The 15013-nt window shown below is 38.9% G+C and overlaps 1 protein-coding gene across 2 annotated transcripts in view; it reads right to left on the bottom strand.

The window, feature by feature from the left end:
* Window positions 1-15013, bottom strand: part of PHRF1 (PHD and ring finger domains 1) — a 42672-nt gene that overhangs the window by 5254 nt on the left and 22405 nt on the right. For both annotated transcript variants that reach the window (XM_026706635.2, XM_087920917.1), the window contains exons 10-14: window positions 14628-14752; window positions 14246-14433; window positions 12302-12424; window positions 4573-4727; window positions 13-2703 (exon numbers count right to left, since the gene is read on the bottom strand). In XM_026706635.2, coding sequence (XP_026562420.2) covers window positions 13-2703; window positions 4573-4727; window positions 12302-12424; window positions 14246-14433; window positions 14628-14752 — 3282 coding nt within the window. The remainder of the gene's footprint in view (window positions 1-12; window positions 2704-4572; window positions 4728-12301; window positions 12425-14245; window positions 14434-14627; window positions 14753-15013) is intronic.

The following is a 15013-nucleotide window of genomic DNA, read 5'->3' as shown; positions in this document are numbered from 1 at the left end:
CATCTTACTTACTTGCTGTTTTATCTATGGCCACCATATCACTTTCTTCTTCTTGAAGATTCCACGTAACTCTCTTTACTAATGCTTTAGATTTCAACACAGGACTCTGAGCTACTGCTTCCAGTTCAGTCTTATTTATATCAACTGTACTTTCAACTAATACAGGCTCCACATCTTTTGACAGTACTGGCATTTTACTTTCAGGCAAAGTTTGAGATAGACTTGCCTCATCACAGCCTGGTGTATACGCCTCCTTTTCTGGAAGAGAATCTATTAAGAAAGGACATACATCATCTTCTTGTTTAATTTCAATTTCCTCCTGTCTCTCGCTGCTTTGATGATCAAATATTGAAGAATCATAGTCTATTGTCAATTCGTTCTCAGTTGAAGAATCCATATTATCAGGTAACACTTCAAAATCTGTGCAGTCCAGTTGGGAAGGAAATACTTCATTATCTAACTTATCATCCACTCTAGTAGAGTCATCAAATGTAACTTTAATGATGTTATCTTTTGAAGAACTCTCTTGTAGAGGCGTTAGATCACAATAAATATTAGCTGTTTCTTGCTCTGTGTGGTCCAACTCCTCTCCCCAAGAAAGAGGAGGCTCAGAATTTCTGATTTCATCATCCAAAGATCTGAGCTCTTTTTCTTGAAGAGGTTGAGGAGAAATCTTTTTTGGCTTGTGTTTCTTTTCTTTGGAGCAGGATTGCGATTGTAGCGGTCTTTCCTTAGACTTAGATCCTTTTGATTCATGGGGTTTTAATTCAGGAGGTGATCTTGAGCGCCTTTTATGTTTCTCCCGAGTTCTAGATCCTTTCGTGTCTCTTGAGCTTGAGGTCCTCTCCTTCTCGTATCTATCATAGCTCCTCTCTCTTTTGTGTTTCTTTTTTTTAGCTCTCTCAGCACTATTTGATCGGGAACATTCTGAATCTCTTGCTCTAGAATGCTTTTTCTTTTTCTTGGTTCCATATAATTCAAAAGAATTGCCAGGACTACCAGATTGCGACCGAGATCTCTTATGCTCTTTGGGCCAGAAACTTGGTTTTTTGTCTTTAGTTTTACTTTTTGCTTTCTTTTTTTTCGATCGCTCGTGGCTACTGGAACCATCACTAGATGAACGGCGGGTTTTTGCTTTAACTCCGTGGCTTTTGCTGTATTTCTTTTCAACTGAGTGGGACGTTGATCTGGAACTTCTGTCCCTTGAATGGGTCCTTGATCTAGATCTTGATTTAGGAAGTTTGCCTTCTTTCATGTCTGTCTTTTTAATTTTAACTTCTCTCCGACTCTGAGAACTGGAATTTGATGGGGATCTAGAAAAAGACCGCTTTCTCGTTTGCTCACTTTTAACATTTTGCTGCTGTTTTTCTATTGAGAGGATAACGAATTCCCTTTTTTCCCTAACTGTGTCCTGGTCATCTTCAATAACTACCTCAGGGCTACCTTTATCATCGTCATGTATCTGCTCTGCATCAGTAACTTGCTTAATAACTGAGGAGGTACAGGGTGTACCCAAGTCTTCCTCGTCATCAACTTTATCTTGTTCTGCATCAGAAACCTGTTCCACAAATCTCTCCTTTATTACCATATCATCATGAGATTGTGCGTTTCCTGAAGGTGCCTCCAAGGAATCAACCTCAGATTCGAAGATATTTTCAAGCGGATAGGGAGTAATGCGGCGCACAGTTTGGAAGGTCTGAACTTTTGAACTTCCTATGGATATTGTTCTGGTAATATTGGTGAGGGGTAGCCTTTCAGGGCTACTGTGTGTCGAGCTTGAGTCAGAGCCTGTGGGATCAAAAGGATCGTATATTTCACTTTTGACGGGTTTCGCTTTTTTCAGTGAAAAAAAGGGCGAAGGATTCTCTTTCTGTTGCACTTTATTGTCCACCGGTCGAAATGTATTGCAAAACCCGGGATTAGACAGTCTGTTAGAGTGAACCACGTTTCCAGGGATATTGATTTTAAAGCTCTCAAAGGAGGAACTTCCAACTTTCCCTCTTGCTGAAGAAAACGAGGAACTGCCGTGAGCAACAGCACTTCCAGAAGTGACCCCGGTTGAATGTGTTTGTTGCTGAGTAGCTTGAGGCTTGCTAGTTTCCATTCTGTTGCTTCTGATTGGCTGGCTTGTGTTTCCTTTGCCAGTCAACTGTGTTATACAGGAGCTGGGAATGTTGTTGTTTTGGTCACTGGCAGGTTGTAGTCCCAGTTGTCCACTGTTTGCTTCTTTCTTAATCTTTGGTATTCTTGGAAGTTCAGAAATATCCGGTCTTTTAGAAGAAGATTTCAAAGGCTGTTTGCCATAAGTTGCTTTTGAACTGGAACTGGAGTTGTTGTTTAGTTTAGGAGGTGCAGAAAGAGAGCCCAAGGGTAGTTTAGAGCCTCCATTAAATTTGAAAGAGTCACCTAGTTTGCTCCCAATTCTATTCAGATTGGCTAAATTATGAGTCTGAACAGATCTTGGAGTCATGGAATAATCAAATCGAATTGGCGCCCTTCCAACTGTAGCATGTGGAAGAGCCACTGTTCTGTTTGTTACGCTTAGTGACAATGGCGATGACAAGACAGGCTGTGAGATAGGAGTTTTAGAGTTGGAAGGATCAGTGCCAGAGTTTGTAATTAAGGTCTCCAAAATTGGTGTCCTTGATTGGGAATTGTCCTCCAAACCTTCGTCTGCTTGTGAACTGCCACGCAGTAATGGGACTGAAAACAATTAAGAGAAAAACGAGCTTTCAATCATGTGCTCGTGCTAATACAAAAAACATTACAATGTTAAAATGAAAGAAAACCATCTTGAGCAGCTGTTACCCTTATGAAATGAGCTACCACTGAAATGTTTCTAGGAAATTATTTTTATTGCAAGTATTTTTATAGTAGATGAAAATATGAAAACTCTGGCCTGCTACACAGCCCCCAAAAACTACAAACAAAATATAATTAATAAAAAAGGAAGAATTATGGACTATTTTGAGAAGTCACCTGTACATTAAGTATTAAATATATGAAAATTTCAAATTAAAAATAATCTCTCTTCTTTTAAAATATGCAATCTGTGACAAAGAGGAACATACTGCATTATTTTTGATTAATGGGAAATGATTTCTCAAATACTTCTCTTAGCAATTACTCATGATATAATTAAAGTTAATTACCATATTGAAATGCTACGTTCAATCTTTGTGGCTTTTAACACAGCAATAAATGATCTGCTCATGCTCAAATCAATGTTCTTTTTCTAAAACTAATCTTAATTTTAGAAAACCCCTCTTCTTATATGATAAGCTATTTCAAAACAATTGTTTTGCAATTCAAAAGATCTGTTTATATTGCTTCCAGATTTGAAAATAGTTGTAAAAGTTGTCTCCTTTTACAAAATCTAGGTATACTATATAAAGTTCCTCTTTTGAAACAAATAAGCATAAACATTCTCTTAATTGCTTCCACCCAAAGATTTAATGTTAGCAGAATGTGACTGTAGCAATTATTTTAGTCTTTGACCAAATATTATGAAAATTAGAATACTGTTCTAAGCAAAAACAACAACAACCCCAAAACACATGTATAGATTTAGACTCAGTCCGCCTATGCTTTGTATTAGCAATACTCAGTCCTAGTGGGACCAAATGGCTCTGGGTATTTGAACACACACATACACGCACGCAGCGCGCACACATGCAAGGCTCTAGGCACATTTCAGCTTTGGTTTTGAATAGGATGGCGCTGCTTCAGACAAACCCACTGTGCAATCTGGAATTCTTTCTAGACTCAAAGCGCTTGCTTCAGGAGCTCCTGGTCGTATGTCTGTTGCACCTTTCCTGCACCGGGAGACTGTTCAGTCACTCATGCCCTAGTCACCTCTGTAAAACACTGTACATGGACTGCCTTTAAAGAGTAATCAGAAGCTTTAGCTGGTACAGAATGTGATACCTCTGCTGCAAGAGCTGTGTTGGCTACCCTTATGCTTCTGGGGGCAATTCAAGATGCTGGTGTCACCTCTGAAACCCTTCATGGATTGAGGGAAGGCTACCTGCAGAACCATCTTTCCCTGGATATTTCTACCCATCCCATCAGGTTCAGCAGGAGGGACACGCATCGGGTCCCGTCAGCTCCAGAGTGTTGTTTGGCAGCGCTCAGGAAGAAAAGCCATTTCTTTCCTGGCATATGTGCCCTCTGGAATACCAACCGGCTGGAGAGCAGAAGGTTTGCTTCTCTGCTCAAGGCTGGGGCCGTGTGTGTGTGATATAGCCTGTTTTCTGGTTGTTTGGATTGTGTGATTTTGTTTTTCTCTTGGCTGCTACATCCATTTTGTTAACCACCTAGAGCAGGGGGTGTCAAACGCACGACAATACGTTGTTGTCACGTAACATATTGCAATTCCCCCCTTGGTTAAAATGGAGGTGGGCGTGGCCAGCATGTGACGCATCCGGCCCACGGGCCGTGAGTTTTGACACCCTTGACCTAGAGCCACATTTTTTAATTGGGAGGCGATTTGAATCAAAATACCTAAATAAGATAAAATTAAGTAATAAAACTAAAATTAAAAACAAGGCTGTTAGAAGCTGTAGACCTCACCTGTTTTCTTTGCCGTTAAGGATCCATCTCTATTAATAACAACATCGGAACCACTCATCATAAGAAGGCTCTGTCCAGTCAGGATGCTCCCCAACAAGTCAGGCACAGGGGCTGGCTCAGCTTCTGGCTCATGTATCAAGGCAGGAACACCCCTCCTATAAATCAGAGAGCTTTTGTATTGCACAGAAGGACGCCAATTGTATCAACTTAGCATACTAGCTTTCCTCAGAAGTTCAGAAGTATAGTTCATGAACTCAGCACAGTGGTATGGTTTTACACAGGGACCGGTTATTTTAAATGACTGCTGCCTGTTCTTTCTTTCTTAAAAAAAAAAAAAACGCAGCACCCCAAAAAATGAAATAAAACAATTACGAGAAGGAAACAAAAGCTCAGGTATAGTTTTTCTTTAGAGCAGGGGTGTCAAACTTGTGGCGGCGTCACATGACGTATCGGGACTTTTTTCCTCTTTGCTAAACTGGGCTTGGGCATGGCCAGCACCCAACCTGTGGGCCGCGAGTTTTGACAGCCCTGCTCTAGAGACTGCTGAAAGGTAAGCATTGGAAAAAATGCAATATTGTATCACAGAAGCCCATATACCTTTAATGATGGACTGGAAGAAGGCCAAGAAAATGAAAAATCCTGAAAGGGCTGGAGATGGGCAACATGTGTTTCTGGGAACTGGGGAGATCTCAGACTCTGAGTGGGTTGGCCCTGATCCGGGAGGGCCACGTACAGAGCAGGCCACTGTTCTCTTCTCTCTCATCAGAACCCAATTGGCCTCATTTTCCTGGAATGCGTCTGAGCAATTGGCCCACAAGGTACAATCTTTTCTGGGCAATAATAGCCCAGTTAAAGTAGTCTATCTTCTACTAAGTTCGTGGTTAAGACTACTGCAATGCAGTCACGTTACACGGGGCTGTCTTTGAAGACAGCTGGTGGAAAATGCAAAAAAAAAGCTTCTGTTGGAAACATTTTTCCAGGGACCAAGCAACACAGGTTTTAAAGGAACACAAAGTGGGTTCGCTCTGCAACAACTAATCTTCAAATTTAAAATTAAGAGCCTGAGATTAGCATCTTACATGAGGATGGAGAAATGGGCCTTCCTTCCTCCAGATTTTGTACAGGTAGTCCTCGACTTACAACAGTTTAGTGACCATTCAAAGTTACAACAGCACTGGAAAAGGGGACTTACGACTGTTTTTTCCCACCCACATTTATGACTGTTGCAGTATCCCCATTGACACATGACCAAAATTCAGACGTTTAAGAATTGACTCAGATTTATGAGGGTTGCATGTCCCAGGGTCATGTGATCACTTTTGTGACCTGCTGCCAAGCAAAATCAATGGAGAAGCCAGATTCTCTTAACCACGACTAACTTAACCATTGCAGTGATTCCTTTAAAAACTGTGGCAAGAAAGGTTGTAAAATGGGGCAAAACTCACCTAACAAACGTCTTGCTTAGTAACAGAAATGGTGGGCTCAATTGTAGTCATAAATTAAGGACTCCCTGTATTGACTTTCCTCCTGAAGTTAAGCTATCTATCACCTATACTGTTTATTTTTCAATGTCAGGTAGTCTTGCTTTTTATCCATGCATTTGGGCTGTAATTAGTGAACTATATGCCAAAACAAATACAATGGTTAGAAACAACCAAATGTATAAAGAAAAGGCCACAATTCTTTAATCTCATTGAATTAAATGAGTTGTGTTACAAGCTTAAGAATTCAATATGAGTATCAGATGCAACAATCTAGTTTCTTTAAAAAAATAATTGCAGAATGGGCTTTTAAATTATAACATAGCATGATACAATCTAAGACACATCCCATTCCTCATGAAGAGAGAGATAAGTAGAAAAGAAATTGCAAAACAGCCGTATGTGGAAAGGAAGAAAAACAAGAGAAATAAAAGTCAGAGTGATTGAAGTATTTTTCTTCCTTTCAAAATGAGAATTTGCTTGGAATTGGCAAATGAAATATTTATCTTTACTTTTATACCTTCCGTTTTGATTAACAAGTGATCCTAAAATCTACAATGGAGCATCTTAAATCATTCTCCATCTATACACAAGAGACCCTGATTGTATTCTCTGCTACAAATACAATGAATTGGGAGCATATAAGATTTTTTTTTCCAGTATCACCTACACCAGGGGTGTCCAACCTTGGCAACTTTAAGACTTTAAGACTTTGCTGGCTGAGGAATTCTGGGAGTTGAAGTCCACAAGTCTAAAAGTTGCCAAGGTTGGACACCCCTGACCTACACTATGGTAAGCCCTGCCCAAATAATTTTCCCTACTTATGAGAACTTGTCTTTTTTCCAGCAAATAATTAAAACCTGCTTTTTAAATAGGATTATTTGAGTATTATTTTTATTGAGCGGTTTTAGGAAAACTGTGGAAATTTATGTTAACTTCATGGGATCGTCCCAGAACATCTCAACTGGCAGAATGGGCAGAGATGGTATCAGTCCATTCTTCTTCCCTCTCTCTCTTCCCCAGCAGCCACTCTCCCACTGATCTGTGATTCAACCACCCAGCAAGGTGAATGGAGGAACCTGAGAGAATGACTCCTATTCAGCAAAACTGCACCAGATCAAAAGCTTCTTGGTAATTGAAGGCATCTTTCCAGCCCAGGGGAGGCTTTTGCTTTATGCAACCCATTGCTTTAAAATATTTTGCCATTTTGTGACTACGAATATTTCTTGGGAATGCCAAAATAATGAAAGACAGCTATGTAAATAAATCACGAATTAACACTAGATAGACAATCACTTTGAACGAGTGACATCTAAAACTATCCAGGTAGGCCTTGATTACTTGACCACGCTTCGCAACCATTCAAAGCTGTAGCAGCGCTGCAAATATAATTTTATGACCAATCTTTGCATTTATGGCCATCATGGCGTCCCGGAGATCACATGATTGACATTTGAATGCTTTGCAGGTGCGTGTTTATGACCACAGTAGTGTCCAGAGTCATGTGATCACTATTTGTGTGGTTAGCAACTGGGTGGCAACAAGCAAAGTCAATGGAGAAAGCGAGATTGCAAGTCACTGTCATGCGATGTCTTGCTTAACAACCGCAGATGATTTGTTTAACAACCCCAGTGGAAGTGAGTTCAAGAGTCCATCATGGTCATGTGATGTTTTGCTTAGCAACCCTGGTGCTTAGCAAGAGTTACTAGTTCCAATTGTGGTCACTAATTGAGGACTACCTATATTTCTTTTTTTTTAAAAAAATACCCTGCATCCAAGAACTTAATTCTGAAGGACAGTTTACAAATTTATATGTAAACTGATGAATGCTTAAGTTCAACTAAAGTTCAATACATATTTTGGAGAAAAAAAACAATGAATTGCTACCATGTTGGAATGTCATTATGGCATACCTACTGGTGCCATTTTGGTTTCACCTTACCTGTAGAAACTCACCTTCAACTTGCCTTCCTTGGAGGTTAACATTTGGCTGCATTCCTGCTCTTTAGTAGATTCTCCCCTAAATCTCAATGAGCTTTGGCCCTCTGGCTCTAGAGGGGACATCTCAGTGTATTCGGCTTACAGTATGGCTCCTAATAAAAAGGAAGCAGAAAGCTCCCTAAACTTTAAAGCATATTTATTAATAGTAATAGTATTTCACAGGCATGGATCCACATGACAGAAACTTGATTTTTTTTTTTAAATAATTCTTGGGGAGAGGAGCAGGAATCCAGCCAAATGACCCTCTTCAAATCCTAAACATGGAAACTATTTCTTGTATGCAAATTATAATCAAAACTCTAGGATCCTTTCTCTCTTTCTCATCCCCTACTACTTATTTCACAGCATACTTATGATAGTAAAATGTGGGGGAAGAGGAGACTGAAAAGAAAGCCAGGCTAAATAAATAATACCAAGTAATTTTTTAAAAAATCATCTGGCATATTCAATATCACTGAGGAATTGTGAATTAGCTACTTTTACTGAAATGTTGAAGGAAAAAAGAGCCAAGCGCTTTCACAAAGCTCTTCCTCAAATATGTCTTCTAATATTCCTGATATGGAAAACTGACTTCACTGATTCCTATATTGACTGTGAACAGGAAATAATAATAAACATGATTGCTTCTCAATAGATGTAGTTTGCTTCTATCTGAATTCCCATAAATATCATCATAATATCCAAACTTTCTCTTCAAAGCTGGTTGGCAAAAAGCAGCCTTTGACAACATGGTGTTTTCAACTGCAACTTTGCTGGCTTGGATTTTGGATACAAATGTTATTAGGTTGAAAAAAGCTTCCCAGAACAGCTTGGAACCACAAATTCTAGCATTGCTCGGTGACTTACAACCTCTCCTTTTATTCTTCCTAACCAAGAATGAAAGATTTCACGTAGGGTAGCGAAGATCCAGAAACTGATTTCTTCACTCTGAGCCTTCAAGATGTATGGTGACACTTCTCTTACTGCTGCATTCTCAAGTTCTTCCTTAAAATCCACTTTTCCACAAAGCGTTTGTCACAGTTTTCACTGTAGCTAAGTTTAAGCAAGTCATAAATTGCTTTAAGATGATATTGATATATTTCACATTTTTTTAAAAATGACCACAATCATTTCAGGTACTTCCTCTGATTAGCCCATGACTTTTAACTCCTTCCCTCAAGACGACGCTATAGAGCACTGCACACCAGAACAACTAGACACAAGAACAGTTTTCCCCCCGAAAGCCATCACTCTGCTAAACAAATAATTCCCTCAACACTGTTCAACTATTTACAAAGTGTACACTACTATTACTGTTAATCTTCTCATCACTCCTTATCACCCATCCCTTCCCACTTGTGATTGTAGGGCTGTAACTTTGTTGCTTGTATCCTTAAGATTTATATTGACTGTTTCCTGGTATGATTTGATTGTTGATTGTACCCTATGACTATTATTATGATTCTTGATTCTTAACGAATGTACCTTTTCTTTATGTGTACTGAGAGTATTTACACCAAGACAAATTCCTTGTGTGTCCAATCACACTTGGCCAATAAAGTATTCTATTCTATTTTATCTCCCTCTATGTCAGTTGTCAGCTCTTTTAAAGCAGGGGCCTGTTTTCTCTTCCTATAAGAAGAACCAAAGACGTAGCTGCTGCCATATCTAATAAATAAATAAATAACAGTTTTAGACCGATGACATAAAACTGTCTCACTCATTCCTCCAAAACTTGAAGTAAGCCCCCTTTTGCCCTTTCCTCTCATACCCACAAGTAATCGTCCTGTCTGGCCAAATCCCCATCCCCTTAGTCTCCAACTGCAAAAGAACACCCCCAGAGCCAACATTCCTTCTCATATGCCTGTTAAAGGAACACGGTCCCTATTTAAAAGGAAGTAAATGAGTTGCATCCTACAAACTCATCACTAGAAGTGGTTACTCGAAAGGTCTATAGGTAACTCAGAAGTTTGGGATTGGCTGTGCTACCAGCTATTTTATAGACTGCCGAATATATGGAACACTGCATCCTTTTAAGTTTTGAATTTTTTAAATAAAATCTTTGGTTTTTAACCCTGGCCTAAATAAGCAAACATAAAAAAGGGAAATATTAATAAATATAGTAGTAGACTTACAACCATTCGTTTAGTGTCCATTCAAAGTTGCAACAGCACTGGAAAAAGGTGACTTATGACCATTTTTAATACTTACAACCACTACCAGCATCCCTATGGTCATGTGATCAAAATTCAGACAGTTGGCAACTGGCATGTATTTATGATGGTTGCAGTGTCCTTGGGTCAAATTATGACCTTTTGCAACCCACTGACAAACGATGTCAATGGAGAAGCTGGATTCCCTTAACAGCTTACTAACTTAACAACTGCAGTGATTCACTTAACAACTGTGGCAAGAAAGGTCACAGAATGGAACAAAATTCACTTTACAAGTGCCTTGCTTAGCAATGGAAATTTTGGGCTCAATTGTGGTTATAAGTTGAGGGTTGTCTGCATGCTGGAGAAGTATGCTTACACAAAAAATATTTCCTTTACATTTTCTATTATAAATTGGAAAACAAAAATGTTTATAGTGAATTGCAGAGTAAGATTAAAATAGAATTTGAGAGAAAGAGACGCATATACTAACCATGGCTTGTTTGAAGATAGTTTGTTAAACAACCCATGCTGTGTTTTCCAAGTACAGTATCCAGAGCCAAAAACTATGGCTTACAAACAAAGATTTTCACACCACATAAAGCTACCTTCTGGCTTAGTTGATTTCTCTAAAATAGAAACCAACTTTCTGTGGTCTATAAATGTGGTTTGTAACATTTCCTCCCTCTCCATTCCTCCTCCCCTCTCCCACATACCAAAAAAGGCAGAACTGGGTATCAAAAAAAGGAATAGGTCTTTGGCCTTTCCCTTTCTCGGGTTTCTCCGTCAAAACAGAGGATATTGATGACAATGTCCTTCAGAAATACACACACCGTGCTTTATGTCTATCAAAAAAATATCTCCTGCATCCTTTAGGATATATTCCTTGGGCTGCAAGCAGAATTGTCTCATTCTGACTGTCAATTATTTAGTAATTGTTTTTGAGTATGCATAAGGTGTTCTATAGGAGAATGCAATTTCTTAAACTTCATGTATTTCAACTACCATACCTTCCATATATTGAGAAAACTATTAAATGTTTTCATACTCCCACAAAAACAGAATCAACTAGTATGAAGCTAGTATATGTGCATTATGCATATAAACATTAACCATATATTAACATTGACCATTATCACCAAGGGAAACACTGAACATTTTCATTTTGTTAAACTCAAGTTTAGTACAGGCACGTTAAGCATTTTTAAAAGAGAAAGCTAGACAGAATTGCAAAACAGTATTTCTCAACTAATTCTAAAGCCATACATGCATGTACAAAATAAGAACAAAAAGATCCACTTTGGCTATTCTGTCAGGAAATTTATTTTTTAATTCAATATTCTTTTTGCTATTTTAAAAAATATTTTAAATTAAATACTCTGAGCTTACCACACATATATTTCATTCACTTTATGTCCCATCTTTAATTCAGGGGCTCAAAGTAACACTTATGCTGCTTTCTCCTATTTTCCCCCCCAATCCAACACAATCTGTGTGATTAGTGGGGCTGGGGGAGAATGACTGGCCCAAAGTTACTTAATGAACTTCTGTAGCTGAGAGTGGACTAGATTCTGGGTTTCTTTTCTCCTACTCAACATTTCAATTGTTACATCATGCTGGCTTTTCCCAATATTCTTGGAAATATGTTTTTTAACTGAAGACCCTACGAAAAGTTTACAAAGGATCCTATACTCGTTATGTCAAACTGGCTTTATCCTGGAGCACATGCTGCTATCAAGCAGCACAATAAATGCAATTCTTGAGAGTTATTATTTTTGCATCACTTCATTACTTTTCCCTTGATCCAGGATTCAGTGAAAATGTTCCTTTTGTAATATTAGCTAGGTATATCAATTCTTCCATTACATTATCATATTTTTATGATCTTTTCAGAAGAAAAATGGAAAGAAACCATCCGTATCTTATCCAAAGATGATTAATCATCAAGTCTTTCAAGGTATATGTTCTGCTTATATTATCTGCACTGGCGGAAAGGGTAGCTTTCCAATGTGGCACACAAAGAAACCATAAGAGATTACCAGACAGAAGAAAACTTTGTTAGAAAGTTCAAGCGAATACTTTATGCAAGAAAGCATCTTCTCTGACTAATCTTACCCTGGGAGCCCAACAGCCACCGGCCTAGCAACAGGGCGATGTGATCTAAGTGCTGACTGGGAAAGACCTCTTCTTTTGGTGCTCATTGGTGAGGCTGAATTAGCAACAGGAAATTCTTCATTGCTAAAGAGAGAAAAACTCAAAAATCACTGAAAATATCCAATGATAGCTCAGCTTTACCCATTATTATTATGGTGGTCTAACCCATGTTTCGACTGGATTTGGTGATTTTGATCCACCTACGGGGAGTACCTTCCCAAGGGCCTGGATAGGCAGACATTATCGTTTGATGCTGTTCAAGGAACTGTTGCAGGACGTCAGCTATCCCAAATAGAGCTGCCTTCTGCAACTGACTGGTAGCGATTGTCAATATTGATGGTGTTCAAGTGGTGCTTTGTTATTATAGAAATAATTACATGGAAAATGTTTGAAATTGAGGGAAAGAATATGTGCATTAATTTCTCTTCAGAAAATTTCAGGATGTATTTTGGCACTAGACCCATTTTTTTTTTTCCTGGTAAGATCAATGCAATGTGCAAATCAGTGGTGTATTAGCAGTAAATATTCAAAAAGACACAAATATTTCTTTCTGGGAACAGTAAAAATTGCCATAAGGAATATATTAAACTTTTTTTTTAAGTGTCTCAAATAGGAATGTACACAATTTAACATTTAGAGAGTGAAAAGTTCTGGAAAGCTCTAGAACATAACATTTCTCCTCTGGCATACCGATTGAGCTATTTGTGAGTTTCGTCATTTTTCCTAGAAGTTAATTTTTTGAACAAAATATAGCTTATGGTGTTCCAGACATAGTGTTTCGATAAAACAAGTCTGCTTCAAGAAGGGACCATGTTCAGAACATCAAACTGCTTCCAGTTGGAGAATTAATCATCAGATCACCCCTAGAGTGGTCATCCTGGCAAGGTCCAGGCAGGAAATGGAACATTCCAAAGGTTTTCAGTTTCAAGCAAAACAAAACGAGAAAACCCATTACACTGGAGGCATTGATATGAAACATTTAACAAGCTGTTATGTTAAGAGGAAGAAAAAAAAATTCCAAGACATTGAAAATTCAAAGCAAAATGTTCAATATGAGGGAAGCATCGGTATGAGGTTCTCAAAGGAAAACAAGTAAACTTGTAATATACTCAGACTTGAAATACAGTGGAACCTCAGGTTGCGAATGCTCCTGTTCACGACCAAATCGGGTGGCAAACAAAAAAAAATCCATCCAATTTTTGAATCGGGTTACGATTCAAAAATCAGGTGGCGAACAAAATCGGCAAGGAAAGATTCCCTTTCCGCGCCAATTTCCCCTTCGGCCCCATTTTTTTTGACTGTGTGCATGCGCCGTCGGTTGTGCTTCCAGACATGACCAAATCAGGTCGTGACTGGAGTCCAGAAACAGATTACAGTCGTGACCCGAGGTACCACTGAAAATATCAGAATATAGACACACAAAAAAGATACAGAGCTGTGCTGGCACAGTGGTTGGAATGCAGTACTGCAGGCTAACTCACTGCTCACTCCAGTTCAATTCTGAATGGTTCAAAGTTGACTCAGTCTTCCATCCTTCTGAGGTCAATAATATGAGAACCCAGATTGTCGGGGGCAATATGTTGACTCTGTAAACCTCTTAGAGAGGGCTGTAAAGCACCATGAAGCGGCATATAAGTCTAAATGCTATTGTTATTGCTACACCCGGATTTCATGCTAGAATTTGGGCAACCTTGATTGTTCTTTGAAGAGAGATTCCATCTATTGAAACATTAATCTTCAAGATGAATAACTTAACCATGCAGTGAAAATTCTTAAAGAAAAGTAAGTATCAGATCATAGCCTTGATCTGTTCAAAGCAATTCCAAACATGATACCACTTACACAGAGCCTTACTCTGGTTTCTTTAAACATGCATTATCTTCTTCCCACTTATCTTATGCTTACCTGTTGTATGGATCTAGTTCAAAGGGATCCCCAAAGACAGAGAGGGAGGCAGCTCCAATATCAGCTCTCATAAGCCCAAGCGATGGTTCTACCGGCTTGCAGATGGAAGGGATTGAAGTGCCACGAATAGGCTTGCCAAGATGAAGGGTTTTTGCTATTCGGGAACGAGCTGTCACCTCGGCCTTCACCTGGATAGAACATTAAGTTAGCTAAGCTAAAAATGTCCGCTTAACTTAAGAGGCAAAACAGAAAATACACAACAGCAGCCACCAACATCCTCTTAAAAGTTATCACTGAATTTTTTTAAAAATCCCAATAAAACATGCTACTTGATAAATCAACTACATTTCTGCACTCCTGAAAACAGCACGGGAGTGAATACCTGAGTTTTTTTTCCTTTTCTCCTCTTTGTCCGATGTTTGCGTCTCTTAATCCAAGTCCCAGTGCCTTTTTTCCCAGCAGATGATTTTGTACGAATCTTTTTACTGGTGGCTTTTCTTCTCCTGCCTGAATTAATCAAAATACCAAATATTTTAGAATTAAGTAGCTGCAAACACAGGATGCTCGGCACACTTCCATGCTTAAAATAATATAATAATATACAACAACTAGCTCGATACCCGTGCTTTGCTACGAAACTATGTGGTCGGGCTTAGCTTTTGGGGAGGAAAATAAGGGGGGAAAATTCTGCCTCTGCCTTCCAGCATCCATCGGTATTCATTTGGCTAGCAGTCCTGTCAGTGTGTGAGAGTTGAGGGCTGTTTGGAA

Source organism: Pseudonaja textilis, chromosome 1, assembly GCF_049901715.1.
Source record: "Pseudonaja textilis isolate UNSWEBS1 chromosome 1, rPseTex1.2, whole genome shotgun sequence".
Lineage (NCBI taxonomy): Eukaryota > Metazoa > Chordata > Lepidosauria > Squamata > Elapidae > Pseudonaja > Pseudonaja textilis.
Note: the sequence above shows the minus strand (reverse complement) of the source record. Positions and strands in the feature narration are given on the sequence as shown.